The sequence below is a fragment of the Saimiri boliviensis genome, chromosome 13 (assembly GCF_048565385.1).
Source record: "Saimiri boliviensis isolate mSaiBol1 chromosome 13, mSaiBol1.pri, whole genome shotgun sequence".
NCBI classification, from domain to species: Eukaryota; Metazoa; Chordata; class Mammalia; order Primates; family Cebidae; genus Saimiri; species Saimiri boliviensis.
The window spans coordinates 111,744,056-111,762,651 of NC_133461.1; the positions used below are offsets into that span (position 1 = coordinate 111,744,056).

Consider the following 18,596-nt stretch of genomic DNA (forward strand, 5'->3'; position numbering starts at 1 on the left):
CTGAGTAGCTGGGATTACAGGCACACGCCACCAAGCCCAGCTAATTTTTTGTATTTTTAGTAGAGACGGGGTTTCACCATGTTGACCAGGATGGTCTCGATTCTTGACCTCGTGATCCACCCGCCTCAGCCTCCCAAAGTGCTGGGATTACAGGCGTGAGCCACCGCGCCCGGCATTCCCTTTCTTTTGATTCATTTATTTTCTTGGTTCTGAAATTTTTTTTTTTTTTTTTTTTTTTTTTTTGAGACGGGAGTTTCGCTCTTGTTACCCAGGCTGGAGTGCAATGGCGCGATCTCGGCTCACCGCAACCTCCGCCTCCTGGGTTCAAGCAATTCTCCTGCCTCAGCCTCCTGAGTAGCTGGGATTACAGGCAAGCGCCACCATGCCCAGCTATTGTTTTTGTATTTTTAGTAGAGACGGGGTTTCACCATGTTGACCAGGATGGTCTCGATCTCTTGACCTCGTGATCCACCCGCCTCGGCCTCCCAAAGTGCTGGGATTACAGGCTTGAGCCACCGCGCCCGGCCCTGAAATTTTTTTAAAAATATGGAATGCTTCATGAATTTGTGTACCATCTTTTCACAAGGAGCGTGTTCTTCTTCTTCATGTCATGCCAGTTTTAGTATATGTGCTGCCGAAGTGAGCACTGGTTCTGTGTTTGTTTATTTATTTGTTTGTTTATTTATTTATTTTTGAGACAGGGTTTCACTGTGTCTTCCAGGCATACAGCGACATGGTCATGGCTCACTGCAACCTCTGCTTCCCAGGGCTCAAGCAATCTCCTGCCTGGGCCTTTCAAAGTATGGAGATTACAGGTGTGAGCCACTGTGTCCAGCCTGCAATGTTTAACTGCTGATTTTGATGCCTGGTTTTGGTTGTACTAAACACTTCCACTGCTTTTTTCTTTAAAAATTACTGGTTTGTTCAGCTCCTTCAAAGGATCTTTGGTATTTTGTATATCCTAATATGTGAGGGCAGCTGTGGTGGCTAGTGCCTGTAACCCCAGCATTTGGGGAAGCCAAAGTGGGAGGATCTCTTGACACCAAGAGTTCAAAACCAGTCGGGGCAACATAGTGAGACCCCTGTCTCTACAAGACCTAAAAAATTAGCTGGGCGTGGTGGTGCATGCATGTAGCCCCAGCTCTTGGAAGGCTGAGGCAGGAAGATCACTTGAGCCCAAGAAGTTGAGGCTTTAGTAAGCCATGACCATGCCAGGGCACTCCAACTTGGGTGACAGAGTGAGACCCTGTCTCAAAAAAAAAAAAAAAAAAAAAAAAAGATTAATAATTGCAGAAACATTTTCTATGCTCCAGATTACTTTAAAAATTAGGTCTAATCTTGGACAGGCATGGTGGCTCACACCTGTAATCCCAGCACTTTAGGAGGCTGAGGCAGGTGGATCATTTGAGGTCGGGAGTTCAGGATCAGCCTGGCCAACATGGCAAAAACCTGTCTCTACTCAAAATACAAAAAATTAGCCAGGTGCAGTGGCAGGTACTTGTAATTCTAGCTACTCAGGAGGCTGAGGCATGAGAATCACTTGAACCTGGGAGATGGAGGTTGCAGTGAGCCAAGATTATGCCACTGCACTCCAGCCTGGGCAACAGAGCAAGGCTGTGTCTCAAAAAAAAAAAGAAGAAGAAGAAAAAGAAAATTATGAAAACTCTCTCTTGAATATATGGGCACCTCCTGAACAGGGAAGTGGCTGAGTGGAGGTCCTGGCAGGTGGGAAGGGGTATCCTGGCAAGGCAGGAGCTGGGACTTCAGTGTGTTCAGTGTCTGGACCTCAGTGGCGCCCTTTGTCACAAGTAGCCATCTGCATCCACTGACTTACACAAGAGAACCTGGAGAAAAACTGGTGATACGGTTTGGCTGTGTTCCCACCCAGATCTCATCTTGAATCTTAGCTCTCATAATCTCCCCCATGTTATGGGCGGGACCCAGTAGAAGGTAAATGAATCATGGGAGCTAGTTTTTCCCATGCTGTTCTCATGATAGTGAGTATGTCCCATGAGATCTGATGGTTTTATAAAAGGGCAGTTCCCGGGCACACACTTTCTTGCCTGCCACCATGTAAGGCATGCCTTTGGTCTTCCTTTGCCTTCCATGATTGTCAGGCCTCCTCAGCCATGCTAAACAGTGAATCCGTTAAACCTCTTTTTAAAATAAATTACCCAGTCCCAGGTATGTCTTTATTAGCAGCATGAGAATGGATGAATAGAACTTCAATAGCTTAAGGGGGTCCAGCCACCACTACAGAAGATACAGGATTATAAACCATGGCTGCATCTACATAGTGCTGACTCAGCATATGTGCAGAGTATAGGAGCTGTGGGGCTATGGTAGCCTCCACCTAGATTTCAAAACATGCACTGCACAGCCCAGAGCCTCAGGCAGAAATCTGTCACAGAGGTGGAGCCACTGCACAGACCCCACCAGGGCAATGCCTGATGGAGCTGCAAGGGTGGGGCCCCCTCTGAGACCCAACAACTGCAGAGTTTTTTATTTGTTTATTTATTTCGCCTCATGAAACACAAGGCCTCAAAAGATTGTATAAAGACTCATAACAGTTCCTCTCCACGGAAATCTTTAGTAAAAGGTGAAAGATTTATAGGACCTGAGGAGAAACCAGAGTATTATTTGTTTTTGTTTTTTTGAGACAGAGTCTTGCTCTGCCACCAGGCTGGAGTGCAGTGGCTCACTGCAACCTCTGCCTCCTGGATTCAAGCCGTTTATTAAGTGGGACTTCATAAAATTGGGGTCCTTAGCATCTCATACCATGGCTAATGCAACAGTTGGCAGCTCCTTTACTTTTTCATTTCTTCAGTGTGCTTCACATACTAGTAGCTGCTAAATGTCTTTAAGCATCAGATTTATCATGATTTCCCTTCTGAAACAAGTCATGATCACTTGTAATAAAATGAGAGACTGATACCCAGACTATTGACATGGCATTTCAAAACCCCAAAAGTATAATCCTAATCTAGCTTTTTTTTTTTTTTTTTTTTTTTTTTGAGATGGAGTCTCCTCCCTCTGTCACATAGGTTGGAGTGCAGTGGTGCAATCTCAGCTCACTGCAATCTCTGCCTCCTGGGTTCAAGCGATTCTTCCACCTCAGCCCCCAGAGTAGCTGGGATTATAGGCGTGTGCCACCAGACCCAGCTAATTTTTGTATTTTTAGTAGTGACGAGGTTTCACCGTGTTGGCCAGGCTGGTATCAAACTACTAACCTCAGGTCATCCAACCACCTCAGGCTCCCAAAGTGCTGGTATTACAGGCATGAGCCACTGTGTCTGGCTGAACTGTAGAGTTAATAATGTGCAACTCCAGTCTGGGAGAGCTGAAGGCACGACCCATGAAAGCTTCTGCGTAAACTGAGCCCAGCAGGCACAGCAGTGTAGTAGCCCTACACGGCTAGCTCCAGAGGGACAGGTCTGCCCTAGGCTTTGGGAACTCAACCCTCCCAATGTGTCCAGGTAGCAGTACAGGAAATAAAAGATGATTCTGGAATCCTAAGATTTAATTTGTCTGCCTTGCTGGGTTTTGGACTTACTTTGGACCTGTTACTTCTTTCAGCCTATTTCTCCTTTTTGAAATGAAAATGACTGCCAAGAATAGGGGCTCATGCTTGTAAGCCCAGCACTTTGGGAGGCCAAAGTGGATGGATTCCCTGACGTAAGGAGTTCGAGACCAGCCCGGCCAACATGGTGAAACCCCCTCTCTACTAAAAATACAAAAAATTAGCCAGGTGTGGTGGCAGGCACCTGTAATCTCAGCTACTCAGGAGCCTGAAGCTGGAGAATTGCTTGAACCCTGAAGGTGGAGGTTGCAGTGAATCGAGATCATGCCATTGGACTCCAACCTGGGCAACAAGAGTGAAATGCTGTTTCAAAAAAAAAAAAAAGAAAGAAAGGAAGCATCTACACTATACCTGTCTTACCATTGTATTTTGGAAGCACATCACTTTATTTTTATTATTATTTCACAGGCTCACAGCTGGAGGAAAATTTGCCTCAAGATGAATTGTGCCGTGAGTCTCACCCATGTCTGATTTAGATGGGACTCTGAATTTTAAGCTTTTGCACTGGTCCTGAACAAGTTAAGACTTTTAGAGCTATTGGGATGGAATGAATGTATTTTGCATGTGAGGACATGAATTTGGGTAGTCAGGGGCAGAATGCTATGGTTTGAATGCATCTCCCAAAGCTCATGTGTTGGAAACTTAATCCCTAATACAACAATGTGGAGAGGTGGGACCTTTAGGAGGTGATTAGGTCATGAAGACTCTGCCTTAATGCATTAATGTGGTTATTGTGGGAGTGGGTTTATTATTACATGAATGGGTTCCTTCTGAAGGATGAATGTAGCCCCCTTCCTGCTCTCTGTCACCATAAGATACTTTCTGCCATTGTTCGACAGAGCAAGAAGGCCCTCACCAGATGTAGCCCCTATACTTGGACTTCTTAACCTCCATAGCCCTTAGCCAAATAAATCTGTTCATTATAAATTACCTTTTACAGCAGCACAGAATGGATGAAGATGAGTGCCTCTGAATGAGTCACCCTGGAGAGAAGAAACCGGCTAAAACTGCAGATTTTTTAGTGTTTCCCAGAGCTCTGAATCTAAATCGCTAAATGTCTAAATCTCTGGATAGCTAATTTTTAACAGCTTTCCTGGTGATTCTTAAGCACATATAAAATTTGAGAACAGGCTGGGTGCGGTGGCTCACGTCTGTAATCTCAGCTCTTTGGGACGCCAAGGTGGGCAGCTCACAAGGTCAGAAGTTCAAGACCAGACTGGCAAACATGGTGAAACCACATCTCTACTAAACAACAACAACAAAAAAAAATTAGCTGGACATGGTGGCTCATGCCTGTAATCCCAGCTACTTGAGAGGCTGAGGTAGGAGAATTACCTGAAGTGGGACCCGGGAGGTGAAGGTTGCTGTGAGCCAAAATTGTGCCACTGCACTCCAGCCTGGGCTACAGAGCAAGAATCTACCTCAAAAAAAAAAAAAAAAAAAAAAAAAAAAAAAAAAAAAAAAAAGTGAGAGCATCTGCTGTGTCCAATATCATTTAAACCTGGAAAATATGCACTCACCAACCCTTCAATCAATGTTATTACCTGAGTTTGCCTGATCATAAAGGTCACTAGAGGGCTTGATAAAAATACACACTCTTGGCTGGGCTTGGTGGCTCCCATCTGTAATCCCAGCACTTTGGGAGGCTAAGGTGGGTAGATCATGAGGTCAGGCGATCGAGACCATCCTGGCCAACATGGTGAAACCCTGTCTCTACTAAAAATACAAAAATTAACCGGGCATGGTGGTACATGCCTATAGGCCCAGCTACTCAGCAGGCTAAGGTAGGAGAATTGCTTGAACCCAGGTGGCAGAGATTGTGGTGAGCTGAGATCATACCACTGCACTATAGCTTCATAACAGAGCAAGACTCCATCTCAAAAAAAAAAAAAAAAAAAAAAAAAAAAAAAAAAAAGCACATTCTTAGATCTCTCTGCTGGTGGGAATCATATATGAAACAAAGCCCAAGAATGTACATTTTTTAATGCTTTTTTTGAGATAGAGTCTCACTCTGTTGCCCAGGCTGGAGTGCAGTGGTGCAATCTTGGCTCACTGTAACCTCCACTTCTTGAGTTCAAGCAATTCTCTAGTCTCAGCCTCCTGAGTAGCTGTGATTACAGGGTGCCTGTCACCATGCCCAGCTAATTTTTGTATTTTTGGTAGAGCTGGGTTTCACCATGTTGGTCAGACTGGTCTCAAACTCCTGACATCAGGTGATCCACCCACCTGAGCCCCCCAACCTTCTGGTATTAGAGGTGTGAGCCACCACGACCAGCCAATAATCTACATTTAAATGCAGTTGTTAAATATTCTAAGTAACTACACACATTTGTCTATTTTGTGGAATTAGTGGAATATAGATCAGTTAAATTTTGGATAGCTTTAACCCAATATGATAATTTTAGGTTTTGAATGGCAGTTTATTTAAAGCCATTGCTTCTGGAAGAATTTAATCTGATCCAGTGCTGGATTTTTCTTTCACTCATAGAGACAAGAATAAAGATAATAGCTGTAGCATTTACTGAGCACTAACTTTGTGCCCACCACTTGATCCTCGTCAAACCCTCTGAGGCATGGATCACTGTACTACTGCCATCCCCATTTTATGGAGAAGATACTGAGGCAAAGGGGGGTTAAGTACCTTGCTAGGCATGAGCAGCTATTAATGCGATAAAGCTGGGGTCCCAAACCACTCTTGTTTCCAACGCAACACTGCATCTCTGGACTCCAGACCAGTTTCTCTGTTGCTCAACATTGCCTGCATTAAATACACTTTTGTAAAATATATTATATATATATATTTTTGAGATGGAGTCTCACTCTGTGGTGCAATCTCAGATCACTGCAACCTCCGCCTCCTTGGTTCAAGCAATTCTACTGCCTCAGCCTCCCGAGCAGCTGCGATTACAGGTGGCCATCATGACGCCTGGCTAATTTTTGTATTTTTAATAGAGACAGTGTTTCACCATGTCAGCCAAGTTGATCCTGAACTCCAGACCTCAGGTGATCTGCCTGCCTTGGTCTCCCAAAATGTTCAGATTACAAGCATGAGCCACCACATCTGGCCAAAATACATTTCTTATATAAAAGGGAAAGTTTTCATTGTGCTGTGTTCTACTCATGGCTAAAAGTTTCCTGAAGTGGACTTTGTTCATTTTTCTTCTTCTTCCTCTTCTCTAGAGCAACTAGAAAGAAAGAGCATTGTTCTTAACCCAAAAAAAGCCTCTTCTAAAAATTTCTCTATCAGTGAAACTACATTGGAAAATATCAGCAACTAAATAAATAAAACAAGACAAAACTTTTTGCTAATTATTTTTGAATAATTTATTTCTGGGCTCCCTATGACTCATTGAGGAATTGCAAGATACTGGAAAGTCTCTAATTAGAGAGTTTTAGAATAAACAGAAGTATAAACATTCATAGGATTTAGATTTGAAGACAACTGCTTTAACATACAGACCCACCAGGAAGTTAGCATCTTGGTGGGAGTTATTTATTATATGTTTTAGTTTGAACAGAGAACATGCACACTGATGATCTCAAAAGTGTTCTTATCCTCATATAGTGAAGGAAACGTATGCAAGACAAGGTGAATGTGGTATGCAGGGAGACCAAGGCACAGCTGGTGTTTGCCTTCGCTATTGGCTGCAAGGTGGACTGTGGGCAAAGGAACTCACACTTTGTGAATGGCCCTTAAAGAGGAAATCCTAAAAAGATCCCAGGACTTGCAGCAGTCACATAGGAGATGGAGTCTTCAAGGGAACAGAGTGCAGGAGAACACAAAGACACTTAGGTTAGCTAAAGAAAATGAAACATGAGGCTGGGCACAGTGCTTCATACCTGTCATCTCAACACTTTGGGAGGCCAAGGCAGAAGGATCACTTGAGACCAGGAGCTTGAGGCTGATCTGAGCAACGTAGTGAGACCACCACATCTACAAAAAATAAGGAGAAACCAATTGGACCAGGAGCAGTGGCTCATGCCTGTAATCCCAGCACTTTGGGAGGCTGAGCCTCATGATCTGAGGCAGATGAGGAGATTAGGAGTCTGAAACCAGACTGACCAACATCATGAAGCCCTGTCTCTATTAAAAATACAAAAGATTAGCCCAGCATAGTGGCATGCATCTGTAATCCCAGCTACCACAGAGGCTGAAGCAGGAGAATATCTTGAACCCAGGAGGCAGAGGTTGCAATAAGCCAAGATTGTGCCATTGCACTCCATCCTGGGCAATAGGGCAATACTCTGTCTCAAAAAAAAAGAAAGAAAGAAAGAAAGAAAACAAAAAGTAAAAAAAAGAAACCAATCAGGTATGGTGGCATGCACCTGTGGTTTCAGCTACTCAGGAGGCTGAGGTGGGAGAATTGCATGAGCCTGGAGAGGTGAGACCCTCTCAAAAGACAAAAAGGAGGAGGAGGAAGAGGAAGAAAAAGGAGAAGCAGCAGCAGAAGGAGGAGGAAGAGGAGGAAGAAAAAGAGAAGGAGGAAGAGGAGAAGAAAGAGGAGGAAGAAGAGGAGAAGGAGGAAGAGGAGGAGAAAGAGGAATAAGTAGAAGAAGGAGGAGAATGAAGAGGAGGAAGAAGAAATAGAAGAAGAAGAATCTGGCAGAGCACAGTGGCTCATGCCTGTAATCCTAGCACTTTGGGATTGAAAGGTGGGTGGATCACTTAAGGTCAGAAGTTCAAGACCAGTCGGACCAAGATTGTAAAACCCTGTCTGTACTAAAACTACAAAAATTAGCTGGGCATGGGTGGCAGGCATCTGTAATCCCAGCTACTCAGGAGGCCGAGGCAGGAGAATCGCTTGAACCTGGGAGACAGAGGTTGCAGTGAGCTGAGATTGCACTACTGCACTACAGTCTGAGTGACAGAGTGAGGCTCCATCACAAAAAAAAAAAAAAGAAGAAGAAGAAATAGAAGAAGAAATGGTTTCTGAGTGGCCATGAAGAGTAGGAAGGAAACCCAGCCTACCTCTTGCTAGGTCTATGGGGAAATCATTGATTAAGGCAGAGAAGGTCATCTGAGAGAGACTAGGTTTGGTGAGTAAGAGATTCTAAAAGCTAGAAGGAAAGGAAGATATTGAAATTACTCTTACTGAGTAATCTATAACCCTAAAACTTTGGACGCTTAAAATAAGAATCTATTTTTTTTTCATGGTCTGGGAGTTGACTGGGTTCAGGTAGGTGATTTTCACTTGGGGTCTCTCATGCTGTTGCAGTGGCTGGGGCTGGAGTCATTGCAAAGCCTTCTTCAGTCTCACGTCTGGCAACTGATCCTGGCTGTCATCTGAAACCTGTGCTGGGACTGTTGATTGGAAGATCAAAATGTGGCCTGTCCCTGTGATCTGGGCTTCCTCACAGCATGGCTACAGGGTTAAAGAGCAAGCATCCCAGTAAGAACATGGAGAAATGGTGTCACCTTTTATGATCTAACTTGAATCACTTCTGCCAGTCACAGACCTTCCCGAATTCAAGGGGGAGGAGCACAGACCTGACCTCATCATGGAGCAATGTTAAGGTCATGTTTGAAGAAGCAAATGCTATTATTATTGTTGTTGTTATTATTGTTTTTAAGAGGGGCTGGGTGCGGTATCTCATGCCTGTACTCTCAGCACTTTGGGAGGGCAGATGACCTGAGGTCAGGAATTCAAGACCAGCCTGACCAACATCAAGAAACTCCATCTCTACTAAAAATACAAAGTTAGCTGAGCTTGGTGGTGCATGCCTGTAATTCCAGCTACTCTGGTGGTTTTGGTGAGCTGAGATCATGGCATTGCTCTCCAACATGCGCAACAAACAACAACAAAAAAGAGGAAGTCTTGCTCTGTCACCCAGGCTGGAGTGCAGTGGTACGATCTTGCCTCACTGCAACTTCTGCCTCCCAGGTTTAAGTGATTTTCCTGCCTCAGCCTCCTCAGTAGCTGGGATTACAGGCACCTACCACCAAACCCAGCTAATTTTTGTAATTTTAGTATAGATGGGGTTACGTTATGTTGGCCAGATTGGTCTCAAACTCCTGACCTCAGGTGATCTGGCCACCTAGGCCCCCCAAAGTGCTGGGATTATAGGTGTGAGCCACTGCAGCCAGCATACACTATTAGTAAAAACTCAGAAATCAGCCAGATGTGGTGGGTCACACCTGTAACACTGCACTTTGGGAGGCTGAAGTGGGTAGATCCCTTGAGGTCTGGACTTTGAGACCAGCCTGGGCAACATAATGAGACCATCCCCATTTCTATAAAAATTAAAAATTAAAAGTCAGAAAACAACAGATGTTGGTGAGGATGCAGAGAAAAGGAAATGCTTATACACTGTTGGTGGGAATGTAAATTAATACAACCATTACTGAAAATATTACGGAGACATCTCACAGAACTAAAAATAGAACTGCCATTCAACCAGCAATCTCACTGCTGGGTATCTACCCAAAAGGAAAGAAAACAATATATCAAAAAGTACCTGTACCCATGTGTTTATCACAGCACTATTCATAGTAGCAAAGATATGGGATCAACCTAAGTGTCCCTCAGAGGATGACTGGATAAAGAAACTGTGGTGGCCGGGCGCGGTGGCTCAAGCCTGTAATCCCAGCACTTTGGGAGGCTGAGGCGGGCGGATCACGAGGTCAAGAGATCGAGACCATCCTGGTCAACATAGTGAAACCCCGTCTCTACTAAAAATACAAAAAATTAGCTGGGCATGGTGGTGCGTGCCTGTAATCCCAGCTACTCAGGAGGCTGAGGCAGGAGAATTGCCTGAACCCAGGAGGCGGAGATTGCGGTGAGGCGAGGTCGGGCCATTGCACTCCAGCCTGGGTAACAAGAGTGAAACTCCGTCTCAAAAAAAAAAAAAAAAATGTGGTACATATATACCGTGGAACATGACTCAGCCACAAAAAGAATGAAATTGTGGCTTTTCCAGCAGTGTGGATAGAACTGGAGGCCATTATCCTCAGTGAAATAACTCAGAAACAAAGTCAAATACTGACTGTTCTCATGTGTGGGAGTTTAAAAATAGGCACAGAGGAGGAAAAGTAGACACTGAAGACTCCAAAAGATGGGAAGAGGGTGAAGAGTGAATGTTCTCCTACGGAGTACAATGTTCACTATTTGCTCATGGCTACACTCAAAGGCCAGACCTCAGCACTCCACAATAAGAAAACCTGCACCCGTACCTTCTAAATACATCAAACTTTTTTGGGGGTTTATTTATTAAAAAAATTCAACTGACCAGGTGCGGTGGCTCACAGCTGTAATCCCCACACTTTGGGAAGCCAAGGCAAGTGTATCGACTGAGGTTGGGAATTTGAGATCAGCCTGACAATATGGCAAAACCTTTTCTCTACTAAAAATACAAAAATTAGCTGGCCAGTGTGACGTGCACCTGTAATCTCAGCTACATGAGAGGCTGAGACAGGAGAATCACTTGAACCCGGAAGACGGAGGTTACAGTGAGACGCTATCAGGCCAGTGCACACCAGCCTGGATGACAGAGTGAGACTCCATCTCGGGGGGAAAGAAATTCAACTTTTGGCTGAGCACAGTAATTACAGGCTCATGCCTGTAATCCCAGCACTTTGGGAGGCTGAGGCAGGCAGATCACTTGATGTGAGGAGTTTGAGACCAGCCTGGCCAACAGGGTGAAACCCCGTTTCCACTAAAAATGCAAAAATTAACCAAGTATTATGGTGCACACCTGTAATCCCAGCTACTCAGGAGACTAAGGCAGGAGAATCACTAGAACCCAGGAGGTGGAAGTTGCAGTGAGCTGAGATTACATCACTGCACTTCAGCCTGGGTGACAGAGCAAGATTCCATCTCAAAAAAAAAAAAAAATCAACTTTTTTTAAAAATTATTTTTGAGACAGGGTCTCTCTCTGTCACCCAGGCTGGAGTGCAGTGGTATGATCATGGCTCACTGTAGTCTTGACTTCCCTGGCTCAAGCAATCATCACCTCAGCCTGCTGAGTACCTGGGACTACAGGTACACACTACCATGCCTGGCTAATTTTTTTTTTTTTTTTTTTTTTTTTTTTAAGATAAAGTTTCACTCTTGTTGCCAAGGCTGCAGTATAATGGCTCGATCTTGGCTCACCAAGACCTCCACCTCCCAGGTTCAAGCGATTCTCCTGCCTCAGCTTTCTGAGTAGCTGGGATGACAGGCATGTGCCAACCATGCGTGGCTAAACTTTTGTATTTTGTGTAGAGACATGGTGTGGTCACATTGTTCAGGCTGGTCTGGAACACCTGAGCTCAAGTGATCCACCCACCTCAGCCTCCCAAAGTGCTGGGATTACAGGTGTGAGCCACTGCACAGGCTCTCAACTTCTGTGTTAGATACACGGGGGTACATGTGCAGTTTTGTTACAAGGGTATTTTGCACCCAGGTAGTGAGCATAGCATATAATAGGTTGTTTTTCAACCTGCACCCCTTCTTCTCCCTCCCCCATCTAGTAGTCCTCAGTGTCTACTGTTTCCTATTTAAAATATTTAAAAATTAGGCCAGGCATGGTGGCTCACATCTGTAATACCAGCACTTTGGGAGGATGAGGCAGGCAGGTCATCTGAGGTCTGGAGTTCGAGAATAGCCTGATCAACATGAATAAACCCCGTCTCTACTAAAAATACAAAATTAGCCATGTGTGGTGGCAGGCACCTGTAATCCCAGCTACTCAGGAGGCTGAGACAGGAGAATCACTTAAACCTGGGAGACAGAGGTTGCTGTGAGCAGTGATCACACCATTGCATTCTAGCCTGGGTGACAAAGTGAGACTCCAGTCTCAAAAAAATTTAAGAAGAGAAATAATTAAATATTTAAAAATGAAGAGCACACGGCAAAGCAGAACTTGTTGCAGCCACCTTGGAAAATATAATCTGCCACAGAAGGCAGGTAGAAAGAATGTTAGAGTTTAAGATTTCAGAAATCTAGCCATCCAAAAGATCACAAAAGCCATTCATGTGGCAGCTTAAGGGGAGTGGACGCAAACGTCATGAGAGCTTAGGAAGATGTGGGATGGTGAGTCAGGTGAATTGCATGCTCATCCACGTGGACGATGACATCCTCAGGAAAGCAGAAGGACTTCAGAGAACAGATGACAAAATATGATGTCATTCATTCATTTTGTTTTTTAGAGACAGGGTATTTCTCTGTCGTCCAGGCTGGAGTGCAGTGGCTTGATCATAGCTCACTGTAGTCTTGAACTCCTGGGCTCAAGCAATCCTTCTGCCCCAGCTTCCTGAATAGATAGGGCTACAGTGTGTGCCACCATGCTTGGCTAATTTTGTATTTTTATTTTTTGTAGAGATAGGGTCTTGCTATGTTGCCCAGGCTGGTTTGTAACTCCTGCCCTCAAGCGATCCTCCCACATTGGCCTCCCAAAGCATTGGGATTACAGGCATGAGCCACTGTGCTCCACCACAAAACACTTTGTTTTTTTTTTTTTTAGATAAGAGTTTCACTCTCATTGCCCAGGCTGGAGTGCAATGGTACAATCTCAGCTCACCAAAAGCTCCGCCTACCTCAGCCCCTTGAGTAGCTGGGATTACACCATGCCCGACTAATTTTACATTTTTAATAGAGATGGGTTTTCTCCATGTTGGTCAGACTGATCTCAAACTCCTGACCCCAGGCGATCTGCCCGCCTTGGCCTCCCAAAGTGCTGGGATTACAGGCATGAGCCACCATGCCCAGCCTACAGAACACTTTTTGAAAACTTTTCATCTTTTTTTTTCTGGAGGGGTAAAATAATCTCTATGATGAGGACTTCCTCTTTTGGAGGAGGAAAAGATGTTTGTTGTGGGCCTATTGTTTGTGCAAAGATCCTAATAGCTAACAGTTTTTGACTGTCCATTCATTCATTCAAAATATATATACTGGGGCCAGGCATGGTGGCTTATGCCTATGATCCCAGCACTTTGAGAGGCCGAGGTAGGTGGATCACTTGAGATCAGGGGTTCAAGACCAGCCTGGCCAACATGGTGAAGCCCTGCTTCTTCTAAAAAATTAACCAAGTATGGTGGCTACTTGGGAAACTGAGGCAGGAGAATTGCTTGAACCTGGGAGGCAGAGGTTGCAGTGAGCCGAGATCACACCACTGCACTCCAGCCTGGGCAACTGAGACTCCATCCCAAAAACAAACAAACAAAAAACCAAACCAAACAAACCAAAATACCCACAATGAGAGCCCTCTATAGAGTCATCAAAAATCCTAAAGCTGAAAGCACTAACGGTGCAAAAGATTGTGAGGATGTGGTGTAACAGAGACCCATGTAGCTCTAATGGGAGTTTACATCGGTACACCCACTTTGGAAAACTGTTTGGTAGTGTGGTGGTGGTGGTGGGAACACACTCAGATCTCCTTATTTTATTTATTTTATTTTCTTAAAGACAGTCTTCCTCTGTCACCCAGGCTGGAGTGCACTGGTGCCATCTCTGCTCCTTGCAACCTCTACCTTCTGACCTCAAGCAATTCATCTGCCTCAGCCTCCCAAGCAGCTCAGACTACAGGTGCCCACCACTATGCCTGGCTAATTTTGTATTTTTAGTACAGATAGGGTTTCACTGTGTTGTCCAGGGAAGTCTTAAACTTCTGACCTCAAGTGATCTGCCCACCTCAGCCTCCCAAAGTGGTGGAATTACAGATACCCAGCTGTAAGAGACTGTACTGGCTGGGTTCAGTGGCTCACACCTGTAATCCCAGCACTTTAGATGGCTGAGGTGGGCAGATCGCAAGGTCAGGAGATCAATACCATCCTGGCCAACATGGTGAAACACTGTCTCTATCAAAATACAAAAGTTAGCTGGGCATGGTGGTACATGCCTGTAGTTCCAGCTACTAGGGAGGTTAAGGCAGGGGAATCACTTGAACCCAGGAGACAGAGGTTGCAGTGAGCTGAGATCATGCTGCTGCACACCAGCCTTGGTGACAGATAGAGACTTTGTCTCAAAAAAAAAAAAAAAAAAGTCGGGGGAGAGAGAGCCTACTGCAAGAGGTCTGGCTGGCCAAGATACTCCCTCTGCTACACACTTGGGCCTACCGCAGGCTTCATGCTGAGGCATGCTTTTCCCAGGCTGTGCCAGCCAATGACTCTGCATGCCAGGAATTCCAGATTCAGGTCATTCCTGCCTTACAAACAGCTCCTACATGGACAGTCTGCTCTGGGCTCTCTGCAGAGCTCTCAAACAGTTGTGAGACCTGCATTGCGGTCAGTATGCTCTCCATGAATACTCGTTTTGTATTTTATTTTTAATTTTTTTTAGATAGGATTTGGACTACAGTGGCTCAATCATGGCTCATTGTAGCCTCCACCTCCTGGGCTCAAGCAATCCTCCCACCTCAGCCTCCCCAGTAGCGAGGACTACAGATGCATACCACTATGCCCAGCTAATAATTCCATTTTTTTGTAGAGACAGGGTCTCACCATATTGCCCAGGCTGGTCTTAAACTGCTGGCATCAAGTGATCCCCCTGCCTTGGCTTCTCAAAGTTCTGGGATTATAGGCATGAGCCACTGAGGCAGGCGGATCACTTGAAATCAGGGGTTCAAGACCAGGGCTTATGTCCACCAAAATTCATTCATAGAATGTTCATAGCAACTTAATTCATGATAGCTAAAAATGAGCCAGATGTCCAACAGCAGTAGAATGCATAAATAAAATTGTGGATATGTAAAATAATGGATTATTACACAGTAATGTAAAATAACAGTCACTGTCTGCAATAACATGGGTAAACCTCCCAGACATAAAAGAAGGCAGATGATCAAGAAATCTCATTAACAAGAGATCTCAAAGGAATCAATAAGAAGGGAAGCTGCAGAATCCAGTTAGATTTATGAAAATCATTACTGATGCAGAGTCAGGATTTTTTTTTTTTTTAATTAGGGTCTCACTCTGTCATCCAGGTGGGAGTATACTGGGGCAATGTCAGCTCATTGCAGCCTCAACCCACATCCTCATCCCAAGACCCCTTGGCTCAATCAGTCCTCCCCCCTCAGCCTCCTAAGTAGCTGGAACAACAGGCATGCACCACCACACCTGGCTAATTTTGTATATTTTTGCAGAGACCAGAGCTCCCTATGTTGCTCTGACTGGTCTCAAACTGCTGGCCTCAAGCAATCCTCCTGCCTCAGCCTGTCAGAATGTTGTGAGCCACCCCTCCCAGGCAGAGTGAGGATGTCTTTGAGGACTGTGGTAAACAGCCTCCTCATATTTATGTCCTGTATAATCCTCTCCCTTTGAGCATGGGCTGGACCTAGGGTCTATTGGGACTCTTCTTTTCTTTTCTTTCTTTCTTTCTTTTTTTTTTTTTTTTTTGAGACAGAGTTTCACCTTCTAGGCCAGGCTGAAGTGCAATGGTGTGATTCTGGCTCACTTCAATCTCTGCCTTCCTAGTTTAAGTGATTCTCCTGCCTCAGCTTCCCAAGTAGCTGGGATTACAGGTGTGTTCCACTACATCCAGCTAATTTTTGTATTTTTAGTTGAGACGGTGTTTCACCATATTGGTCAGTCTGGTCTTGAACTCCTGACCTCAGGTGATCCACCCACCTCAGCCTCCTAAAGTTCTGGGATTACAGGTATGAGCCATCATGCCTCACTGGACCTGCATGCTATTTTCCAAGTAGGAATAGAATACATCAAAATGATGGGATGTCACTTCTGGTATTAGGTTACAAAAAAGGACTGTGACCTCTCTCTCTCATTTTCTTTTTCTTTCTCTTCCTCTTTCTCCTCCCTCGCACTGGGGCAAGCCAGCTGCCTGTTATGAAGAGGTGCAAGTGGACAGGAACTGAGGTCTCCAGCCAACAGACAGAGAGGACCTGAGGCCTGCCAGGAGCGATGGAAGTGAGTTTGAAAGAGGAACGTGAAGCCCTGAGAGAGCTGCAGTCCTGACTGACAGCTTCATTGTATCCTCGTGAGAGCCTAAGCCAGAGGACACAGCTAACCTCACCCAGATCCCTAGCCCACTGAAACTGTGAGAAAAAAATGTGTATTGTTTATTAAGCTGCTAAAAGTGTATTGTTTATTAAGCTACTAAATTTGGGGCGATTTTTACCCAACAATAGATAACGAATACAAGAATATTGCTTATTACTCAAAATCACTAAACAAAGCCACTGAAAAATTGAAAGCTGCAACTAGATGAACACTGAGAATCTCTGAGAACACTGTTTCTTGTTAGAGACAGTAAGAAAAGCACATACATGTGTTTTCCTTTCAGTTTTGGCCAGCAGGAAGCTCAGAGCCAAATGTATGACCCAATTTTAATTACTGTCTAAGCCCCTATGACTTCCTTATCTGTGTTCTTATTCCTGGCCTTTCATTTTATTCTGACTTTTTTTTTGAAACAAGATGAAGTTTCACTCTTCTTGCCCAGGCTGGAGTGCGGTAGCGAAGCTCACCATAAACTCTGCCTCCTAGGTTCAAGGGATTCTCCTGCCTAAGCCTCCCGAGTAGTAGCTGGGATCACAGTCATGCACCACCACACCCAGCTAATTTTGTATTTTTAGTAGAGACAGGCTTTCTCCTTGTTGGTCAGACTGGTCTTGAACTCCCAACCTCAGGTGATCCACCTGCCTTGGCCTCCCAACGTGCTGGGATGACAGGCATGAGCCACAGCGCCTGGGCCAGCGCCTTTTCCTTTTCTTGGTACTGATTTTATTAGCTCATCTATATTTTTCTGTATGATACGAATTATGGTAAGCCACCTCAAATTCAGCTTACAGAGAAGCTAGGCATTCGTAAATTGGGGGGGGGGGGTGTTTTTTTGTTTTTTTTTTTTAGAGTCTCACTCTATGGCCCAGGATGGAGTGCAGTGGCGCCATCTCCACTCACTGCAACCTCTGCCTCCTGGATTCAAGTGATTCTCTTGCCTCAGCCTCCCAAGTAGCTGGGATTACAGGTTCACACCACCATGCCTGGCTAATTATTTATTTTATTTTATCTTATTTACTAGAGGCGGAGGGTTTCACCATGTAGGCCAGGCTAGTCTCAAACTCCTGAACTCAAGTGAGCCACCTGCCTCAGCCTCCCAAACTGTTGGGATTGCAGGCGTGAGCCACTGTGCCTGGTTTTGCACATAAAACAAAAAGTTTTTCACAGGTTGAACACAAAGTGCCTGGAGGTGGTGGTGGGAAGATCAGGTCATAGGAGGGTGACTTAGGAGCCCCAAGTATTGGCCAGAGGTGATTTGGATTGTATCAGAAATAGCAAGTGATGACGAAACAGGGAAAAGGGTGACAACTGGTTGCCATCCCAGAGGGAGGGGCCGAGGGCTCACCCACAGTGGGATCCTTGTACCTGTGCCTGGCAACCGCTCCTCTAAGTCCCTCCCTCCCGGTCCCACCCCTCACCCCGGCCCCGCCCTGCACGTGCGCCGCCTCAGTCTCCCCCGGCCAATCCAGCGTCCTGGGCGGCTGCGCGCTCCACCCCGTCCGTGCCCGTGCGCACCTTCCCTGATCGCCCGCCTCCTTTTGGGGCGGTTGGGCCCGGGGCCTGTGGGGCAGGCGCAGAGCAAGCGACTCAGCCAATGGGGTGTGGCGGGGCGGCGGAAGGAGGCGGTGGCGTTGGAGCGGTGAAACGGCGGCGCCCGGCCTCCTGAGAGTGTGGGTGCGGCGACGGGAGCGGGTGTCCCGGCCGCCCTGTGCTCCGCTGGGCTCGGCTCTCCAGCTGCGCCTACCACGTGGAGCGGGAGAAGGCGCGGGACGCCGAGCCCCCGGCCCTCTGCGACCTGGGGCCTTGGGTGAAGTGCTTCGCCGCCCTTGCCTCCAGGTAGCCACTGGGGAGTGGGCCGGGAGCTGGGACCGCGCCGCGCGGGGAACGGGGTCGGGGCTGCGGCCCGGCGTGGCGGGGGCGGCGGCTGGGCGTTCCTGCCCCAGGGGCGGCCTGAGCCCCGGCCTGGAGGTGGAGGGCGGGGTGTGGTCGGGCGGATGCCGCGCTGGGCTGGAGAGCGAGGGTCTAAGGGGGGTGGGTCCCGGCCAGCCCGACGGGTTTCCTGGTTCTCAGGACGTGGGCTGGGGGTG

At 46.1% G+C, this 18,596-nt stretch overlaps 2 protein-coding genes and 2 non-coding genes across 11 annotated transcripts in view; 1 reads left to right on the forward strand and 3 right to left on the reverse strand.

Annotated features, from left to right (window-relative positions):
- Nucleotides 1-213: 213 nt before the first annotated feature.
- LOC104653327 (ATP-binding cassette sub-family C member 6-like) overlaps nt 214-18,596 on the reverse strand; it is an 80,037-nt gene continuing 61,654 nt past the window's right edge. For 2 of the 4 annotated variants that reach the window (XM_074384188.1, XM_074384184.1), the window contains one exon: nt 214-7,514. In XM_074384188.1, coding sequence (XP_074240289.1) covers nt 7,335-7,514 — 180 coding nt within the window. In that variant the 3' untranslated portion in view covers nt 214-7,334. The remainder of the gene's footprint in view (nt 7,515-18,596) is intronic. The other 2 variants (XM_074384185.1, XM_074384186.1) reach the window with 2 other exon arrangements.
- LOC120360652 (U6 spliceosomal RNA) lies at nt 541-647 on the reverse strand. The gene has a single exon (XR_005577100.1). It is a non-coding gene; the product is annotated as a U6 spliceosomal RNA (small nuclear RNA).
- On the reverse strand, nt 2,521-2,637 carry LOC120360637 (U5 spliceosomal RNA). Its single transcript, XR_005577087.1, has one exon. It is a non-coding gene; the product is annotated as a U5 spliceosomal RNA (small nuclear RNA).
- The window catches only part of LOC141580889 (multidrug resistance-associated protein 1-like), a 57,742-nt gene continuing 57,408 nt past the window's right edge, over nt 18,263-18,596 (forward strand). For all 5 annotated transcript variants that reach the window (XM_074384206.1, XM_074384202.1, XM_074384203.1 and 2 more), the window contains exon 1: nt 18,263-18,345. The gene's annotated coding sequence lies outside the window, so the exon portion shown is untranslated. The remainder of the gene's footprint in view (nt 18,346-18,596) is intronic.